General features: G+C 32.9%; 2 protein-coding genes across 3 annotated transcripts; one reads left to right on the top strand and one right to left on the bottom strand.

The window, feature by feature from the left end:
• Positions 10,584-14,081, top strand: LOC105177339 (protein KINESIN LIGHT CHAIN-RELATED 2). The gene is made up of 3 exons (XM_020699221.1): positions 10,584-10,843; positions 11,441-13,429; positions 13,570-14,081. Exons 2-3 carry the CDS (start codon positions 11,490-11,492, stop codon positions 13,817-13,819), a joined length of 2,190 nt encoding a protein of 729 aa, XP_020554880.1. The 5' UTR covers positions 10,584-10,843; positions 11,441-11,489; the 3' UTR covers positions 13,820-14,081.
• LOC105177134 (L-aspartate oxidase, chloroplastic) lies at positions 14,549-19,257 on the bottom strand. Of its 2 annotated transcripts, none has more exons than XM_011100176.2 (8): positions 18,898-19,257; positions 18,151-18,292; positions 17,608-17,962; positions 17,053-17,295; positions 16,732-16,788; positions 16,528-16,608; positions 16,157-16,218; positions 14,549-15,769 (listed from the first exon to the last, which is right to left on the bottom strand). In XM_011100176.2, exons 2-8 carry the CDS (start codon positions 18,282-18,284, stop codon positions 14,758-14,760), a joined length of 1,944 nt encoding a protein of 647 aa, XP_011098478.1. In that variant the 5' UTR covers positions 18,285-18,292; positions 18,898-19,257; the 3' UTR covers positions 14,549-14,757. The 2 variants fall into 2 exon arrangements, with proteins under 2 accessions (XP_011098478.1, XP_011098479.1); XM_011100177.2 differs by lacking the exon at positions 18,898-19,257 and adding an exon at positions 18,611-18,862.

The raw sequence follows: 21,479 nt of genomic DNA, 5'->3' as shown, positions 1-21,479 counted from the left end.
TATTTTTATTTATCTATTTTTTTTCCTTAGCATTTTCCCTTTTCCTCAGTCAGGTTATCTTCTTAAGTTATAATCTCTACAATGTATCAATATTTATTAAATTAAACCCATAAATAATAAAAAAAACCTTACTAATAAAAAGTGGTTTCATGCAATTTAAACTGTATGATATTACAAATGAACAACTTACCTCCTTATGAAAAAAAAAAAAAAAAAGTACTTTACCCTCCTAAGTAATTTATCCTTGCTTCATTTTAAAAAATATAGGGGGATAAATTGCTCTATTTTGAAAAATACAGGTGGTTAATTGCTAATTTTTTTTTTCATAGAGGAATAATCTGATCATTTGCAATATCATAAAGGGTTGCATGCATTTTTTCCAATAATTTTTTTTTGGATTGTTATAAAGTAATTCTATAATTCCTCTAAATGTTTTTAAGAAATATGCACACCCATAGAGCATGCAAAATTCGCTAGTAAATAAATGCAAGCTCAGTTGGTTGTGTTGTCGTATAATTGATTATCAAAAGGTTAATTTGAAATAATTGATAATAGAATTGTGATTGTTGTGTATCAATTTATAATTTTATAATTGATTATTATTGCATTTAAAATATTAACCCCATTCTTAAAGTTAATAAATGAACTAAAAAACATATTTAATACGCATAATGGGTGATTAGAAAAATGCAATTATGGTAGGATTAAATGTCAATTTTTATCAAAATATGAGTTTAATAAAATTTAATTCCACAATTAATTATTAAAAGGAAGGGTCAATTGACACACGCAAAAGAAAAAAGTTGTCCTTGAGACCCAAGTTGACTTGAACAATCACAAGACCATATTAATGTCCGGACTATGTCATTTTATTAATTTAAGATCTTAATTAACCAATAAATTAATAATTTATTAATTTTAATGAGATTTTTTTCAATTCAATGTATCTACATTATTTTTTATGAATAAAATATATACAATTGTGACTAATCAAATATAATATATCCCCTAAAAAATAATAATAAAGTTCATTGTACATAATGTGTATCAACTTTTTGTTGCAGTATGAGAACACAGCATCGGAGTTTTTGGATGCAATAAGGAAAGTTAGAGATGAAATAGAATTATATTTAGATTTTAAGAAGAAGCAAACAATAATAAAATCATATTTTACTAAGTTGTCCTAGTTATTTTTATAATTTTATGGGTTTATTAATTTATATGTTGAATGAACAATAAATTTATATAAGGGTCTTTCGAAAAATTATTATTTTATTAATTTATACCTTGAGTCCAAGTCTAAATTAAAAAAAAATATTATTTTAGAGAAATTATTATCGAGTATTAATTTATGAAGCACCTATTAATTTGCATATGCACTTGTAATTTGTAAATTTTCATATCCCAGTAACACATGAAATAATTTTTCAATCCTAAAGGTTATTTTATTAACTTTTCATTTCAAAAGAGTCATCCATTAACTTCCCATGGGATTATTATTAAAATTCCTGCATCAGGAATTTTTTTATTTATTAATCTCAGTCAATTGAAAGTAAAAAATATATCTACTACTATAATTTGTTATGCAAAATACTAAAAAAAAATACTTTTATGTAGAACTTTCTTTATTAAATTAAAAATTGTTATTGAAACAAATTTGCTTACTTAAATTTACATTTAAAAAAATTATGGTTGTGGGCGTGCGACGGCAACTAGTATCACAAAAAGCAACCCAGTAACCATTTTATTCCAAGAAGTCGGGAACAATTTAATTACAAAAGTAGAGGTTTATTCGGATGAAAAGTTAATGGAATGTAATTAAAATTATTTAATGATCTTTAGAAATAAAAGAAAAAGAATTATCAGAAGGATCTTTTTGTAACCTTTGCTTAAAATAATGAATCAATGAACTAGACGAATTAGTAGTATTAAGTTGCATATATGTTTTATGGACACGTGTATACATGAGGAAACCTCGTCTTGCTTCGGGGAATATTGTGGGAAATGACTGTATTTGCATTGAATCGTCTGAATATGCGAAGAACAAGAAAGAGTGGAGGCTCAAATACATAGGTGACAAAAACCTGCATACGCATCTTCTCTTCTCTCTTTTTATTCCAACACTTAAAAGAAAGGACACCCCAAAAGAAAAGCATAGGATTCTTCAAAACTCAAAATGGTCAAAAGAAGATAGGTTTGCACGTGTGTGTAGACAAGTACGTGCATTCGTGGGGACCTGAGTTTAGGGAAAGCTGTTCATTTTTCTTAATCGTGGTCTGGATATTCCATGTATGCTTTTATGATTTTCTTGGTTTCTATTTAATTTCTTGTCAAGATTATGCTTCTGTTAAGACTGTTGATCCGTGTCTTATGACCATCATATGAGAATTGAGTCACGAATGTATGTAGTATGATGGTAATCATTTTGAGTCCCTTAAAAATCTGAACTCTAAACTGCATTTGGTGCTCGGTGCTTGTAGTTTATTTTGTAAGGCAGCATTTGGATTGTAAAATCTTGAATTTAGCTGAAGAATTTGAAATCAAGAATCTCAAATTTCTCCTGAATTTGGAACTATAGTTCAATAGTTGCTGCACTTTGCAATCTTTAGTAGTTAAAAATTGTGGGTCGTATTCGGACATATGTTGGTCTTAAACACTTCAAATTCAAATACGACTAATTAGAACTTAGTAAGATCGTGTTCAAGTGAAGTGATGTTCTTGAACTTGTGCTTAAATCCAAATTCAACTGGTCCATAAGAACGATTCTTGTTTTGTGGCCAAAGAAAAGTATGGGACCATATTTAATGTGTTCAAGATCTTTTGCCTGAAAATTGGCCTCGGCTTATTATTATTGCTCACGATTTCTCATTGTTCTTGTCCTTTCTTCTTTTATGAAAAAATAAATAATGAACCTTGTTTGATGAGGTAATGTGAAATATAGATTCTGGAGATGATCCAATAGAATGGGCGGTCCACCCAAAGAATTGTTCTTTCCTCCAATTTTCTTTTTGCATACTTTTGGCAAAGGCATTAGAGAAAGCAACTGAACATTAATGATCACTTGGTCATGGAGGGGGACATGATCAGGAAATCATTGTGGTCAAACTTTGACCATGTTGCTTTTCCTGCACTATATCCACTTGAATTTTCACCTACGAGCCACAAGTCAAATCAAACTAAATGAAAAAAGCTATCCCTTTTGTAAATGGAGAAGATGCTCCTTAGAAAAAGATGAGAAAAAGAAAATAATGACAGATAAGCATACTTTCCTTTATCTTTCTTTCTTTTCTTGTTTCTCAACCTGAAAACCACACTAGTTTTATCCCCATGGAGATATTAGAGATGCTATCCTAATTCATAGGTTTAGTACTTCTAAAACTCTAGACTTGTGAAAGAAATCTCCTGTTCATTGGCTTACCAGTAACTCTTTCTGGAGATATCTGTGGTGCAACTATTAGGCCCCTCCTTTTTTAGTGTAATTGAAATGCATGCTGTTATGCGATCTATAGGTTTGATTTGGTATACATCAATTATGTTGCATGTGCTTTGATCCATATACACTTTTACATGCACTAATACAAGCATAAATGTACTATACCAGTAATCTATATTATAAAAAGGATATAGGTTTTTGTAGAAATCAAGAAAGCCACCCTGGAAAATAAAAATTAGCAATAAGATAAGAATTAAGAGCAAATTATTTTAGGATAAAATTGCAGGGTTTTAGTACGCGTTGAGTTGCTGTATAATCTATCTTGGAGCTCCTTACATAGGCAATTTAAGGTGTGATTAGTTTCTTATACTAAGAGGATGTTTGTCTAAGCTTATAAACTTTTCAAAACATCTTATAAGATATTTGAGAGCTTATAAGCTCTAAATATTTGTTTGGGTAATTTATTTTTTAAAAAGTTTATAAGATCTCAAAATAAGATGTTTTGGATCTTATAAGTTTCTTAAAAAAAGTTACTTTTCTAATTTTTTTTTATAAGATCTTATAAACTATATAAATTAATATGTTATAAGACAAAAATATCCCCATTCGCACACTTATACACTCTCTCTCTCTCTCTCTCTCTCTCTCTCTCTCACACACACACACACACACACACACACACACACACTCTCTTTAGTATTTAAAAGCTTTTTTTGCTATTTAATTTTTCTAATATTCAAATAAGAGAAAATACTTCATTATTTAATAATAAATTATTATAGTTAAACAAAAATAAGATTGGTATTAATAATATATTTACTGAAAAATATAAATTCAAGATATTATAAATTATACGACTAGAAATAATCATTGCATTAATAAAGAAAATATCAATTATATATTTATATTAATTTCGACTAGCATGAATGTACATATATTATTTTTATTAAAAAATTTAGGTCATAATTCGTTATGTTTTTTGTTATTGTAAAAAGGTTATCTATTAAATTTTTATTTGAAATTAAACTAATGCGTACTATTTATGAAAGCGTTTTAAAATTTTTCAAAACAAAATATATCAAGAAAGAACAACTTATTTGATTCTAATGGTATCATGTCCATTTTAGTTATTTTACCAGATAAAAACCTTATTATGGCAAACTCCGTAACATCTTATAAAATGTGAAAACATCTTATAATTTTAACATCTTTTTTTATTCCAAACACTTTAGGAGCTTATTTTTTAATAAAATCCAATATCTTTTAAGCTCCTAAAACATTTATAAAATGTGGGAGGAGCTTATAAGATATTTTTAAAAAGTTTAGCCAAACACCTTCTAAGAGAGGGGTTTAACTAAACTTATTTAAAACATAAGCTCGGTACATCTTACAAGATGTATCTAAAGCTTATAAAATGTTATTGCCTTATTTTAAAAATAAGTTTGTAAAGTGCTTGAGTAAAATGTAATTATGGAATTTTAAAGTTTTAGTAACTGATATGGTCAAAATTGAATGAGTTTGTTAATATTCATTGAAACTAGTTCTTATACTTTATGCTTTTTTTTTCAAATTTACTCTAGTTTCTCTTTTGACATGATCTTTTATGTGTATTTAAGCGTTTCAGTTCATCTTTTGGTAGTATAGAAAATTCTTATTCAAATCAATTACATGGTAAGTGTGATTGGTAATTTTTTTTTGAATTGTACAACAATCACATGATAAGTATATTATATTTGTCATATAATTAATTATAGTCTAATTAAATCCGATTCAAATTAGAATTTTTCTGGTACTACTGGGTAGTATCTGTGAAGCGAGAGTCAGCCCGACTGTTTCTAAGGCCTTGGTAACTTACATAGTTTCTCGTATGTGAAGTGCGAATATGGTAATTTCAGATGGTAGCGGATTTAGCCGTTAAGGGTTAAATGAAATCTTGTTAACTTAAAATTTTATCCTATCTTTTTAAAATTGTAATTAACATGGCGCAAAGAGGGACAGGGAGATGGAAAGAAAGAAAGGTCAACTGGTAAAGCCTTGTTTGGTTTTATTTATAAATTATTCAAAGACAGGAAAAAGAAAGGTAGATAGAGATAAGTGCATGTGTTTTCTTTATTTTGAAGTAAGAGTAATAAATTATTATTAATTGAAATAAATCGAGTGTAATCATTCCTGTTAGATAGCAATCATTACAATAATCATATTCTAATCAATAGTATTAAATAAATGATATAATCAATACTTACTATTACAGTAGAATCAATATTCCATGCATAAGATGGGGTTTGAACACATGATCTCTAAAATCATGGGCGTTTAGCTTCGCTAACCGAGTTAAGCTTTATTGGCAAGTGCATTTGTTTTCAAAAGTTTATAATATATTTAATTTTAAGATAAATTATTTCAAACAATAAGGGGTATTTATAATTATGCAAGTTTTAGGGGAATCCGTTATAATTTATCTTTAATTTTATATATTATATTTGTGTAAGATAAAATAAAGATAGATCAAAAAATTATGTGTTTTGCAAAGATATAATAATCGTTCTTAACTATGGTTGGGATAATGAAAAGGATCAAAGCCCAAAACTCCTTCACATAGGGGATGTTGTTTGGTATAGCGAGAGAGCAGGAAATGAGTAGGTATTGTTTGGTTCTGAGGATGGATAATAATTCCAAGTAATTATTTATGTTGTTCATTTTCTTTGTTGTGTGGTGATGGGTCAAAACTTAAAATATGCATTCTGGGTTCATCCATCTCCAACCAACTCATATTTTATGAGGCTTGTGACTTCTCTAGTAATTCTTTAATTGTCCGCACTTACCACCAGCCTGATTGAGATAGTAGGAATTATTAAATATAATGACAAATAGTTGGGAGTATTAATTATCAGGAAACGAAAAGGAAAAACATTAAAAAATCCCAACAAACAACACGTAAAAAAAGCACACTGAAAGTGCATGTAGCCATCATTATATTCTTTTAAATAGGAAACATATCTTATCTTTGGTTAACTATATTTAGAGGGTGTTTGGCTAAATTTATTTAAAATATTTTATAAATTTATACATTTTATTAGTTCACGAAGTGTTTGGATAAAATAAAATTATAAAATTATATAAAATGTAAACAATGATAAATTTATTATTAATTTGAAGAAATTTGTTACAACCTTGGAAATAAGTTAGCAGTTCTTTGTTTTTAAAGAGTTTATAGGCTCTTTTCCTAAAAAACTTTTCAAATACTTTGTAACATCTTATAAGATGTTTTAAAAAGTTTATAAGCTCACCAAATATTTAATTTTTCCACCTTTTTTAATTATAAAAAAACGAAAAGGAAACTATGATGTTTTCATCTGATTAATGTACAGTTTGAAAAGCGAAAAATAGGAAAAGAACATCTCTTGTTAGCAAAGTTTTTATACATGTCAGATTTGACTGAACCAATCAATCACACAATAAATATAATATATTTATCATGTAATTGATCTCTTTCTTAAATTATACAATAAGTGTATTGTAATTATCGTACAATTAATTCATGCTATTCATACTCAAAATGAATTAAAATCTCCCCAATTATGTGGTAAAATATCTACATTTTTTTATCGAACCACCAAACTGATTTTTGTTCAAACTTCATACTGTCGGCAGTGGCACCAACTTGATCACCAATTTTGGCTTAAATCTATCACAAATTCGAGTTTGGAGGCTGTGTAGTATTTGGATAAGGGGGGCAGATTCGATTTATTAACATTATGTCTGGTGACTGCTATATATGTTAGGAAGATTTTGTCATGTAATGTTTCTTACATATTCTTCTTCTTTATATATTAAATTCAGCATAATGATAGTTGAGGATATGAATGATTATGATGCCTAGCTTTTTGTGCCCCACGGATTAGGAATCATCTTAGGGGTGGGGTGGGTCAAAAACGCGCACCCAATGCATAATATTCCGAACCTAGGGACCCAACCACCGAGCAAGAGGTTGCACCCTCAGAATATGCTGTGGTTGTGATGATTATAATAGTTATTACTAGTATTTGGTTTGGTGCCAATAATGAATCCCCAAGTAATATTATTTGAATTAAGGTGTTGGCGGACTTGCTACTTTGTTCTCATCTGGAATTACTTGTCTCATTAGATTAATGTATTGTCAACAGAAAATTGATGGAGTTGAATATATTGTTTTCGTCTCTGAAATGGTTAGAATATGACAGACTCATGGTTTAGTGACTCTATGGACACGCATAGACGCAATCCTCCTTAGCCTAGTAGGATTGTGGTGTGTTATTCTCGTTTTCCCATTTTTATTACAAAAGATTGATGATTTGTTTTGAAAAAATAGTCTATATCTTTTTCTCTTTCTTTTTTCGTTTATGAATTTTGTTTGTACGTTAAATATTCTTTATAATATATAGAAAAAGAATCAAATGCATTTTTGTCCTTTAACATCTTAACATAGCATTTTGATCCTTTATCTTTTTATTTTTGGGATTTTGATCTTTTTTATTTTTTTCTGTGGTAACTGGTAAGAAGTGTAAACTTCGGCAAAAAAGATGATTGAAATCGTGAAAATTGAAAAAATACAGGACCAGAATGATATCCTAAAAAATTAAAAGACAAAATATTGACTAAAATGAGTCAATATAAACAGTAGCCTCAATTTTAAAAGGTCACAAGAGATGCATATGCATTTTTTCATTGATAAGGGTGAATTTCGATGTAAAAAAAAAAGGATTGAAATTGCAAAAAATTAAAAAATTTTAAAATCAAAATGTTACCTTACAAAGTTAAAAAACGAAAACATAAAATGATAAAAAAAAATGTTATAGGATAAAAAATGCATTTAAGCCCATAAAAAATACCTCAAAAACTATGGTGGTTAGGTAATTTGGTAGTCACAAGTTTAGTTGAAGCATTCAAAATTTGAAAGAAATAAAAAAATATAATTTCATGGTACTATTACGAAAATGATGGATAATGCAATTCAGTATATGATATTCACACAATTTTTGGAATGATGTACAAATATCTTAAATTTTGTAATAAAATGGAACAAGAAGAGTTGGTTAATACTTGGAAAATTTTCAACAATCTAAGTAGAGTCCAATAAAACATCGGCCATGACCCGTACAGTCTGCTGATGATCATCCAACTACTTACGTATACTACACCTTCATAGTCTAGAAAGTGAAGAAGAAAAGGAAAATTATAAATAGACGTGTGAACAGAAAGATTGTAACATCAGAATCGCTAATAATTATGCAGCCTTCATGTGATGCCTTTGCAAACAATTATACCCTTTGCTTAGGATGAGAATTAGCATAGTTGCTGGAGTTGCTTAAGATATAGATCAAAGATTGTTCCCTTCTCTTTAACAAGTAAAGCTTATCAATTGATGGGACTATTGAAACAACAATTTTTGATTTAGCATTTGAACCACTCAATTATTCTTAAATTTATAATTGTCTTCTCAATTTAGATTTTTCTTTTCAATATTATGATATAATATAACACACAAAATTAATGTTGGACATAAGTACAAAAGGGATGGTTGTTATGATTATGCTCATAAATCGTACTTGTCATTAGCTATAAATTGTATTCCGAGCAAACTCGATGAGACTATGATCCGATGTATTGAACGAGCTTTTATTGTCAATATACTATTTATTGGATTTCGTATAGGATTGTTAGGACTTATAACGGAAGGTTGCTCAGAAAAAGATTGCAGTTCGTTTGATAATGATCGATTTATGTTACTTTTTCAGTTCGAATTAGGAATTCCTTAGATATGATGCAAACTGGATCTTGTTATATCTTTGATCGTAAAGCAAGTCGCTCAATTATATAAAAATTATTATAATCAAAAGAAAAGGAAAAAAGTTTGTGAAAAATTTGAACTCTAAATTGTTTTTTTGTTCGTTAATGAGATTGGGTTTAATTGACGGTATTAGTTATTAATTTACTATACACATTTGACATTGTCAATTAATATGTACTAATTATTGATAATTGAAAGATATAAACTAATTATATTTGATTTCTAAAAAAAAAACATTTTTCTGTCCAACCCACAAATATAATCCAGATCCAGTTCCCAAAGTCCAACTTATTCATAGGCAATCATAAAAAAGAAACCGCCCTCCTGGGAAGAAAAATCCTGGTTACCAAGCAATCAATGACTGCCACGTCGGGTTAAAGATTACGTGGCAAAATATAAGTGGACGCAGGCACTTCGCAACCAGCACAGTCGTAGCCGGAATATCCTACGAGTTTCTCACTGATTGAGAAGCCATTAATTGCCAGCCCACTCCCACTCTGCTTTTTCTTGTGGGAGTTTCTAAATCTTGACCAATCACAATTCTTTGTGCTTGATGGCCTTAAATATAAACTATATATCATATAAATAATTAATGTTTTATTTGAATTTCCTCTAATTAATTAATGAATATCAAAAGTTTATAACATTAAATTGTCAAAAATAGCATAACATAAATTAATTGAAAATCATAAGTAGACCATTTAAATAGTCGCTAATGATGTTAATTATAGTATATAATAATAATAATTTATACTATATATTAAGGAAAAATACATTTTTGGTATCTTATTTCATATGTATTTTAATAGTTAATTTAATATTTTTATTTATTTATCTAACTTTCCACCCTCATTATCTTTTGATAATTATTATTTTTTATTTCCATACATCTTTTTCTATCACAGTTTTCTCATAAATGTAATATTAAAACTTATTATTTTATTAAACGATAAATATTTTATTTTAAATAGTACTATAAAATATGTAAACACGTAGAGGTGCTATAAAATAGTAGTAATAGGGAAGAATATGATAATTGCATGGGATAGTTGGTCTTGGTCCCGGAGCAATACAAATAAACAAAAGAAAAGACAAATGAAAACAAAAGGGCAGAAAGAAAACGCGAAAATTCGGCGGTTGCAAGCGGTGGTGGTGATATTAACGGAAGATGATAAGTCTCCTTCATGCTTCAGCATTCCAACTTCTCCACACCCCACCTATACATACACTACGCCTAAATATATAATATATATATATACATATACATATATATTTATATAATTTTAAAGTATATTTACATTATTATCTACCTACATTTGTCGAGATTACCAATCATTTGATTCTGAATCGTCAGTATACATTTTCTATATTTGATTCTTGATTATCCAATTCTGCCCCTACCTTCTTCTTCAAACCAACCACCCTCTTCATTTCTCTTCATCTTTCTCTGCCCATCATCAACCCATATAAGTATATATATATATATAGCATGTGGATGTACATGAACTAGAGAAATAAAGGGTGGAGGTTCAAATAAAGATACATTTCACGTGGAAGCAGTATTTGCTTGAAGGATTGTCAAGGTATGATCATGTTTTTCTTCTTTCTGGTGATATTATGAAATTCTGGGACTGTCTTGATGTTTTTTTTTTTTCATGTGTTGAATTGAAGATTTCGGTAATCAGAGTATCGTCGTTATAATTGCTTCTTACTTGTTGATTGAGTTTCACAAAGATGTATATGCATATATATGATTACAGCCTTTTTGATTTCTTGCCTGCTTGAGTTTTCAAAAGTCATGTTTTCTCCAATGTCTGATGAAAATTTGAAACAGAAAATAGACGGAAACACATGTTTTTGTTTGATTTTGGATATTCTGATGATCCTATGGCTCTCTTGCAATGCTAATAGCTCCCCCCAAAAAAAAAAGGTCATACTAGATTTATTGAGAATACAGGGGAAATAAGATGTTGCTGTTGGTTGTGAAAATTGTTGGAGGAGAAATGCATCATCACTAGAATGTGTTGAATGTTATGATGTTTGGTTTTTATGCATTGTGTTTGTAATGCAATTCATGGATTGAAATTTGTCCGTTAAGTCCTTTTATCTCTGTTCACTTAGGGACATTAGTTTTCTAATGGAACGTTCTAAATTCACTATAATGTTTTCCACGTGTATAGGCTGTAGCAAGAAATCCAAGCTTGGGTTGATTCTTGACTCGTGCTTCCAATGCCTGAATACATCGTGGATGGATCAAACGTTGAGAATCTCGCCAAGGAACAAGGGGGGCATTACGTCCCTCGCAAAGCTTTCATTGAGAGGTCCCCAAGAAGTCCATTGACCGCACACAGTCCGCCCTTGAGCACAATGAGTTCTGAGAGTGACTCTCTTGATCTAGCCATTGATGGGGGTGCTGACACATCGATCGAACAACTGTATCACAATGTATGTGAGATGCAGAGCTCGGATCAGTCACCTTCAAGGCGTAGTTTTTTATCATACGGTGAAGAGTCAAGAATTGACTCTGAGTTGCGGTTCCTTGCTGGAGGAGATTATGGTGTGGCCGAGATAAAAAAGGTCGTGCCTGAGCAAAATGGAGGAGATAGCTCTCCTGAGGGGAACAAAGTGTATAAACATGAGAATCCTGGAGACAGAAATAAGGTCAAATCTTCCGTTATTAAGTCGGAAGCCCCGCGAAAGGTTACTTTGAGAAGCAAAACTTTAAATGGGAGGCCTCCAAATGGGAAGCAGAGTGTCAAGGGTTTGAAAAAAATGGGTACTGTTTCTTCCATGAAAATCGAGAAGAGCCCTCCTACATTGCAGAATGGAACAGAGGAACATGGTGAATCAGGATATCTTGGACCGTATTTACTCAAACAGGCTAGGGACATGATAGCATCGGGGGATAATATACAAAAGGCTCTTGACTTGGCTCTTCGAGCAATGAAATCTTTTGAGATTTCAGCAAGTGCAAAGCCCAATTTAGATTTTGTTATGTGTCTACATGTTGTGTCAGCATTATACTGCAGGTTGGGGCGGTACACTGAGGCAATTCCCGTTCTTGAGAGATCCATTGATATTCCTGATATTGATTTAGGCCACAATCATGCTCTTGCTAAATTTGCAGGGTGCATGCAGCTTGGTGATACTTATGCAATGCTTGGGCAGATTGAGAATTCCATACTGTTTTATACTGCAGGTTTAGAGATTCAACGGCAAGTCCTTGGAGAAAAAGACCCTCGATTTGGTGAGACTTGCAGGTATCTGGCTGAAGCCCATGTTCAAGCTATACAATTTGATGAGGCTGAGAAGCTTTGTCTGAAGGCTCTTGACACCCATAAAGCTAATGGGTCATCAGCTTCTCTGGAGGAAGCGGCAGATAGGAGACTTCTTGGGCTTATTTGTGATTCTAAAGGAGACTATGAAAGTGCACTTGAGCATTATGTTCTTGCTAGCATGGCTATGGCTGCTAATGGCCAAAATGAGGAGGTGGCTGCCATAGATTGCAATGTTGGGGATGCATATTTATCTATGGCACGATATGATGAGGCTATTTTTGCTTATCAAAAAGCTCTCAATATGTTTAAGTCAAGTAAAGGAGAGAATCATCCATTGGTGGCTTCAGTCTTTGTTCGTCTGGCTGATCTGTACAACAAGATTGGAAAATTCAGTGAGTCCAAATCCTACTGTGAAAATGCTCTTCGAATTTATGCTAAGCCGACACCTGGAAGCCCCTCAGAAGAGATTGCCAGTGGTTTGGTGGATATTTCTGCTATATACGAGTCCATGAACGAGCATGATCGGGCACTACAGTTACTACAAAAGGCCATAAAAGTATACGCCAGTATGCCAGGACACCAGAGCATAATTGCGGGAATTGAAGCTCAAATGGGGGTCTTGTACTACATGCTGGGGAGTTATTCTGAGTCCTACAACTCTCTGAAGAATGCCACACAAAAGTTTCGTTCAGCGGGAGAGAAGAAATCTGCCCTGTTTGGTATTGCTCTGAACCAAATGGGCCTTGCCTGTGTGCAACTTCTTTTGATAAATGAGGCTGCTGATTTGTTCGAAGAAGCTAGGACTATTCTGGAGGCTCAATGTGGACCCTACCATGCTGACACCTTAGGAGTTTACAGCAATCTTGCCGGAACCTATGATGCAATGGGCAGGTAACTGCTGATGCTCTACTAATTGGCATCTACCTTTTAGTTTTTTACATTATATGATTCCTAGTCTTGATCTAATTACAGTAATCATTCTTTTTATCAAATCCATCAGTTTCTAAATTTTTGTGAACCAATATGTGTAGGACTGCTGATGCAATTGAAATCTTGGACTACGTTGTTGAGATGAGAGAGGAGAGGCTTGGAACAGCAAATCCTGACGGTGAAGATGAGAAACGGAGATTGGCTGAGTTGTTAAAAGAAGATCAAGATCACTGGAAACATTACTTGTCAAGAACTCTCACACCATTACACCTTACGAAGTTGAGGTGTCGTGAAAATACTCAGATTTTCTTTCTTTTTTCGGGTTTCTCTCTTCTTTTTTATTTTTTCTAAATGTACAAGTTGATTACACAGGTTTTAGTTGTGGGGTTGCCTTACATATTCTGTTTACAGATGTGAGTAGTGGAATGTAAAAGAAAATAACAATAAAGATAAAGACAATGTTGTAAGAGACTATGTGGTGGTCTGTCAATTTGTGCCTGTGTGCTGTAGCTTTCCCTCCCCATGTCTTAAAGGGGTTGATGAATTCCTTTGTCGCTGTCCTGAATGTATACCTTCTGGTTTAATGAATTAAAGATGGGATTTCTTTTTCGTATGCTGCTGTTACAACAACTATTGATTACAGTCACTCAACTGCAATCTTTCAACACAAACACAAGTTAACATGCTATTTTATTTTAAGCCTGTCTGTTACATGTCATCATAAGATGTGACATAGGACTTGTATCAGTTAAGGTGACCGAAGAGTAGCATCTATACTTTATCATTATTGAAAAACAGGTTATTCAAATTATGGTCTGTCATTTTTATTTATTATTATTATTTTTTATTTTCTTAATTGCTAAGTTGCCCTCTTTTTTCAACATCTACTAACTTTTAACTTTTTATTTATTTTAAGAATTTTTAGTTTCTTCAATTAAAATACATCTTCAGAAATAAAAATTGATTTTTTTAATTTTTTATATAGTTTTGCACACTCATTTGAGTATACCATAATTATATTAGGCTGAAATTTTAGTTGTCTGGAGGCCAACATATCTGACAACGATCACAAGAATTGTATGGAGTGAAATACATGCATGTTGCAAAAAGAGTTCAATGGACTTATTCAAGCCCAGAAACTTCCATTATTACAAAAGGTTGCTGTAAGGATTTTCGACCATGGAATCAGAATATTTGGTAGCAAAATACAAGTGTAGTTTTCCAATTAGGAAACAAGCAACCCACCTGAAGTTCTAGGGGGGAAGAATCGACAAAAATGATGTATACTCCTAACATATTTGTTGCCTGTGGAGTTGCCGTGAACTCCAAGTGCTATTTACAGGTGAACATGGAAAGATGACAGTCGGCAACCTCATGCTTTCCTCCACATGTGGGAAATCAACAGTGTAATGAAGGCCACGGCTTTCATGCCTTGCTAGAGCACTGCTCACCACCAGCTTGGAGCAGCAAAACAAGTTTCTCATCTCACAAGCCTCAATCCCCACCATCGTTGGTTCCCACCCCTGCTGGAATAAATATGTTTCCCATTCCAATTCCAACTCCCCGATCCTCTTCTCAGCCATCTGCAGCCTAGTCGTCGATCTAACTATCCCGACATACTCCCACATTATCAACTGTAGCTCTTTCCTCACTTCCCTTGTCCTACGGACAATGTTGTTCAAAACAGTGTCCCCCAGTGACTTGGGCATTATTGGCCAGGACCACGAATGGGAAGCACCCCGATCAATTTGAGAACTCCTCATATGATCAATTGATGGTTGCACAGCCCGCCGTGCAAATACTAGTGCCTCCAGCAATGAGTTGCTAGCGAGCCGGTTCGCCCCATGCAAGCCGGTACATGCAACTTCACCAGCCACATAGAGACCTCTGACATTAGTTTCACCTTGGAGCCCAGCACGCACTCCACCACACATGTAATGAGCCGCAGGGACCACAGGGATTGGTTGTTGGGTTATGTCTAAACCGTACCTGAGACACTCTGCGGCGATATTGGGGAAATGAGAGAGAATATTCTCTTTGGGCTTGTGACTGATATCAAGAAGCACATACTTCTCGTTCCGCTTTTTAAGCTGATCATCAATACTTCTTGCTACGACATCCCGCGGGGCGAGCTCTGCCCTCTCGTCGTAAAAGGGCATGAACCTCTCCATGCCTAAGTTGTAAAGTATGCCTCCGTCTCCCCTCACAGCTTCAGTTATCAAAAAGGCATTTTCTCGGGCCTCTCTTGGTTTAATTGGAAGGCCTACATCAGCCAAAGCAGTTGGGTGGAATTGCACAAACCTGATAGCATAATAATCCATCAATATAAAGAGTAACGAAAATTCTGGCAAGTAAATTGAATCCAGCTAGATCTGAGAAAACCTTGCTATAGAGCGTTACATAGAGGAAATTACGAAAGACTCCAAGAATGTAGAAAATGGTTAAAAGAAGCAAATGTTGTGAACACGTCTACACATCTGTGTCAGTTTTCCATGAACAAACTGAAACATTTGAATTCTACACAAACAGTCTGCTGAGGTTATCTATTGCAGAAGAAACTGATTGTTTCATGATCTGATACCGAATTCAGTCAAGAATTATTTTCCTATGTATAAGATTAAAGAATGATCACATAGTCTAGAAGAGAACGGTGCACTTAGAAAAATGAGCACATCTCGAATAGCTTACTCCATATTAGAAATTAGAGCTTGAGCTCGGTGAGCCATAGCCATTCCATCACCAGTTGCCACCTACAAGATACATCAGCAACAATTTGAATAATATTGTATTTCTGTCATGATGAGTTATATTTCAACTCTTTGAGGCGGATACAACATATTCTTCCAAATTTAACTAATTATGAAGCTTAGATTATAGTAAATTAGGATGAAACATAGCAGCAAGAATAGCTTTTCAAATATCCAAATACTTAGAGAACATAATGTCCATGGATTGTTTATTTAGCTTACAAAAAGTTAGATTTTCTACTTTGAATATTTCATATTATAGACAAACAGTATTCCGTGAAATTTTCAATGGACAAGAAATTCAAGCTTTACCGGAGGATTGGTAGTGCTTGGATAGATGTGTCCAGCCCCGCCTGATGCAAGTAAAGTTACTTTTGAGATGAATCTCACCACCTAAAAGTTTCAAAGCCCAAAAGCTAGAGCATCAATGTTTTGCCCTTTAGTGAGTGTACTGGGAGCATCTTCAAAGAAGAAGTACACTAGCAACATTAACTAGATCCACTTTCTTAATCTTACCTCTTGCGTCTCTGTGTTCAAAGTGTCAACACCATGACAAACAGTATCAGAACCATCCTGAAAGCCAGCAGGTATAACCATGTTAGAGAATTATAATGGAGTTTCATGCAACAGTAAAATTTGATATTTCACATCAATGCTAGCACAGATTTAACACCTTTTTCTATTTCCTGTACTAAGTTCAACATGTTCAAGGCCTTCATACTTCAGAAAAACGTTTCTATAAATGGAATCTCGGCTAGTTTCAGACCAATTAGAAGCAGCCCACTCATATCATTTATTACCACAAACACAAATGCAAACAAAAGGACCAAAGTCAACCTGAGAAGTCAGGAAATCTATTGCGAAATGGTGCTCAAAGACGAAAATATTAGGATCCTTTCGAACTGCCTCCAATAATGCCCTCTCTATTTCCCGGCCGGTCATATCAGCTGCATGCACAATTCTTCGATGAGAATGTCCCCCTTCCCTGGCCAGATGCAAATTCCCATCCTCCCCATGATCAAATGAAGCCCCCATTGCGATCAATTCTCTGATTCTATCAGGTCCTTCAGTACACACTACCTGGTAAACATGATAAAGATTGCAAAAGATATTGACCAGTTAATTTACCATAAACAACTTCCACATTTGTGCAAATATCATAGAGTCTAAATGACTGAACAGAAACTTAAAGTGGTTTTATTGCTGTCTCAGGATGATATATGTCATGTGCCTACATCTTCAAGGTAGAAAACTCATTTGAGATTATCTTTCATGTAAAACGCGTCATGGAGAAAGCCAATAGGTGATCATGTATAAACGGAGTCTTCACCATTCTTCAAGCCAAAAAAGGGGAAAAGGGAGTAGGAAATCAAATCATTTCCCATAACATACTCTAACAGTCTCCTCGTCACATAGATAAGCGCCTGCAATAATTGTATCCTGCACATGATTCTCAACCGAATCGGACGGGCATAACACGGCACTCACACCACCCTGTGCATAGTTGGTGTTGCTCTCATGGGGCTCAGCCTTGGTTATTACAGCTACAGTTCCGTGCTTGGCAACCTCAAGAGCATATCGAAGGCCAGCAATCCCGCTTCCAATTACAGCAAAATCAAAATACTTATTGTAGCCCTCTCGCAAGCATGATTTGATCACTACTCTGCGTTGCTTGCAGTCCTCCTTAATTTGAGGATGGAAATAATTATGTTTCTTGGCCAGCAAGCCTTTTGAGACCCCATGAGACCTGAGGGATGCATCATCAGTTATCAGGGACAAGATATAAGCTAAAACACCCTATTTGATACATTTGGCTTCTTGGTATTATCATCAAGATCACAAAAATGTTTAGCATCTATAAGGGAAAAACCAGTGTAGAACCCCAAACATATACCACAATAACACAGAATAAATCATAAGCTTTATGGTCGTTACCAAGAAAGCTCTTTCTGCATGCATCTCGGGACTGCTATATTTTGAACCCAATGAGCCTGTCTGCAGCCCTGTCTCCTGTAAACAGTGTCTTTAAAATGCAGCCGGCCGCTTCCAGAAGCTACACTGGTAGCCATTAAGCAATCTGCTAAAAAACAAAGGTGTAAATTCTTTTGATCTCTGACCAGCCAATTCCACAACTAAATTTACTTAAACAATTCTTCTCACAAGAATTTATACAAATAAGTCAGTGAGAGTACATAGGAAAATTGTTTCAGTAAGCATACTAAAAAACATTATCCAGATGGTGTTTATTTATATCTTGCATATACGTAATTCTTTGACTCCCAAGAAAAAGACAGAATTTTGCACCAAATTTACTAATCATCGTTTTATCAACATGAAGGAACTAAAATATAACAGGATAGCTGATTTCAGAAGTTTGGTCTCCTTTCCTCATTACCTCCAATGGAGTCAGATCTCCATGTGGACCAGAAATGGAAATGACACAAAATACTTGCAGAAAATTCGAAACCATAGACACAGCACACGCATTTTTTAGGCAACAATCCACTCAATCATCAACACACATCACAGAAAGCAGAGGTCTTCATAATAACACGACTACCCTTTTGTTGAGACACGAAATTCAAGCCAGCAACATGCAGAATTTAAGACAAAAACTCCCTAAGAACAAATCCCAAAAGTAGACAAGAAAAACACGCAGAGAAGTCAAGGAAATGGGCATACCACTGATGTTTTATGCGTAGGAAGCGGCAGTTGGTGGAAATCTACACGACAAAGAAAAAACGAGGATGGTTTCCGAGTTCTGGACGTTTTCTCTTCAGAATTCCAAGAATATGTATTCTTCACACGATTCGTACACAGTCGTAAAGAAAGAAAGAAGAGGAAAATGTAGGCAGCGAGAGAAAAGCGAGGGAAATGGAGGGGGGGCCACAGTTCCGAGGCGCCACAACTTGAGAGTATAATGAGTCAAGATTCACGAAACATCATTGAAGTTCGCGCCACTCCCCCACCGCCGCTCGTTTCTTTTACTATCTTCTCTTTTTCTTCCTCCCTCTCTCTCTCTCTCTCTCTCTTTGCGCTTGTTGCTAACTACCAACGTTTTTTGTGTTTTATGTCATTTATATGTCTATGGCATTTTTAGGGATTCCGTTAGCTGTACTATTTACTACCTTCACATGTCCAAACCTCACCCTAACTTTTATAACTATATTTGGTATTTCTAACTTCTAACTAATTAAAATATATTATAGACGCCTCATTTAATCTTCTCTTTAAACACTACTAATACACAACTAATTTTCTGTTACACTTCCGTCTAACTTTAACACGTTATAAGCCCTTTTATTCTCTTGAAATGTACATTATGTGCAAGTCCTAAATAGTTGAGTCAACGAACCCTAACTCAATCATAAATAGTCGAGCTATTCAATTAATACTCTACTGTATAATATGCGGTGTTTAAATTTTATTTATCTAGTATTATTGATTAGGATATGATTCTTATAATTGTTTTTGTTAGGTATAAATAAAAAAATAATAAATAATCGACTTAGCTTATTATTGAATCCATTCGTTATAAATAATGTATTGTCATGAAAATGCCACATTTGCATTTGATGTGAGGCCTCACACTATAATTGAGTAATTTACAACAGTGTCCTTCAGAACGATGCAGAAAAATTGGGCGCTTTGCCTGACGAGATAATGTCATCACAAAAATTGGTCTCTTGATCTCCAATTGATCTATCATTATCTGTAAAACAAGTCATTTTGATGTTATAGGATTAAGTGGCTGCAAACTATATATACAGTCCAGATGCCAAGTAATGATACTATCTGTAAAACGGACTTTTACTAGCTCCGATATTGAAATGTTATAATAACTGAAATTTACGCCGTATATTTTCAATTGTGTTTGTAGACACAGAACAACAAAATGATATTTAAATTAGTGAATGATCCGAATCACAACGACAATTGTGATGTTCAAACAAAATTATTAACATTATAGTTAAAATCAACATTATTAACTTTTACAATAAAATTCAATTAACAAGAAACATATTATCAATTCTATTGCGAATGGTTTGATTGTGGCCATTTTGAGTTGCAATCTTAAGAAGTGAAGTTACTTGCTAAACAATGACAAAGAATTATATAAACGATAAAACATAATAACGACAATAAAAGACAAAACATAGGTAAAAGACAAAAATCATAGACACATGTTTGTGTATATATACATATTTATTATTTGAACAAAGGATCACATGTTTATTTTCATAAGATTAATAAATTATCGTGGCACTTCAAGAAAAAAAAAAAATAGTATCGTGGCTATGACAAATGTACTACCATCAAGAAATATATTGTATTACTGTATACTTTCAGAAAGAGTATAAAAATTACGATATAAAAATGATAAATTACAACAAATTATTTTAAAATTTGACATAATTCTAAATATTTTTTTTTATATTTAAAAAATTATCAAAATTTTAACGACAGTGTAATAATAGTTCAAGTCCCCGTTAAATTTTCATTTATTTAGCGACAATTACACTCCCCTATCTTGATGTTTATATAATTACAAGTAGCCCTCTATAATTTGAGAAATTACATTCAGCATTCCTGAAATTTGTTTCCGCCTACAAATAAGTCCGTTGTTAATCAAAATTCACTGAATTTGCTGTATTAACAAAAAAGACTGAATGAAAACTAATATTTACCCTCAATTGACTTATTACTAACTTATTGTAAGTCAAATAATGTGTTCTGAACTAAACTATCCTTATAACAAAGAAGATGTATCTCCTCACATGCATTAACGCATGAAGATATATGAGGATAACATAAAAGATTTATTCGACCTGCAATAAGTCAATTTGGAGTAAATATAATTTTTTTTCCTAATTTTTTGTTAATATCAGTAAATTCGATAAAATTTGATTAACAAATAACCTATTTGTTAGCCGAAAGCAAATCTCAAGGGTATTAGATGTAATTTTTCAAATCAGAGAGTGTTTACATGTACTTACACCAAACCTCAGGAGAGGAGAGTGCAATTATCTTATTTTATTTGGCAAACTGATCAAAATATCGTTGTGGATTGAGAATTATAATTTTATTTATTTTTTAAAATTTTTATTTTTTTTAATAGACTAAGTGAATAATTTTTTACAATTTTTTAAAAATTTTCATCCACCTTATTTGATTTTTTTAATCTTTTTAAAAAAAGAAAGAAAACACCACAAATATAAAATTGACAATTTCAAACCTCAACCCAATAATTACATAATTTCATC

This window comes from Sesamum indicum, linkage group LG15 (assembly GCF_000512975.1).
Source record: "Sesamum indicum cultivar Zhongzhi No. 13 linkage group LG15, S_indicum_v1.0, whole genome shotgun sequence".
NCBI classification, from domain to species: domain Eukaryota; kingdom Viridiplantae; phylum Streptophyta; class Magnoliopsida; order Lamiales; family Pedaliaceae; genus Sesamum; species Sesamum indicum.
Note: the sequence above shows the minus strand (reverse complement) of the source record. Positions and strands in the feature narration are given on the sequence as shown.

Excerpts from the sequence above, each read along its gene's own strand:
- LOC105177339 (XM_020699221.1), top strand. The coding sequence starts at position 11,490 with ATGCCTGAATACATCGTGGATGGATCAAACGTTGAGAATCTCGCCAAG. Across the intron at positions 13,430-13,569 it reads ACCTATGATGCAATGGGCAG|GACTGCTGATGCAATTGAAA; the intron begins GTAACTGCTGAT and ends CAATATGTGTAG.
- LOC105177134 (XM_011100176.2), bottom strand. The coding sequence starts at position 18,284 with ATGGCTACCAGTGTAGCTTCTGGAAGCGGCCGGCTGCATTTTAAAGAC. Across the intron at positions 17,296-17,607 it reads GTGACGAGGAGACTGTTAGA|GTAGTGTGTACTGAAGGACC; the intron begins GTATGTTATGGG and ends CATGTTTACCAG. Across the intron at positions 16,609-16,731 it reads TGAACACAGAGACGCAAGAG|GTGGTGAGATTCATCTCAAA; the intron begins GTAAGATTAAGA and ends TGAAACTTTTAG.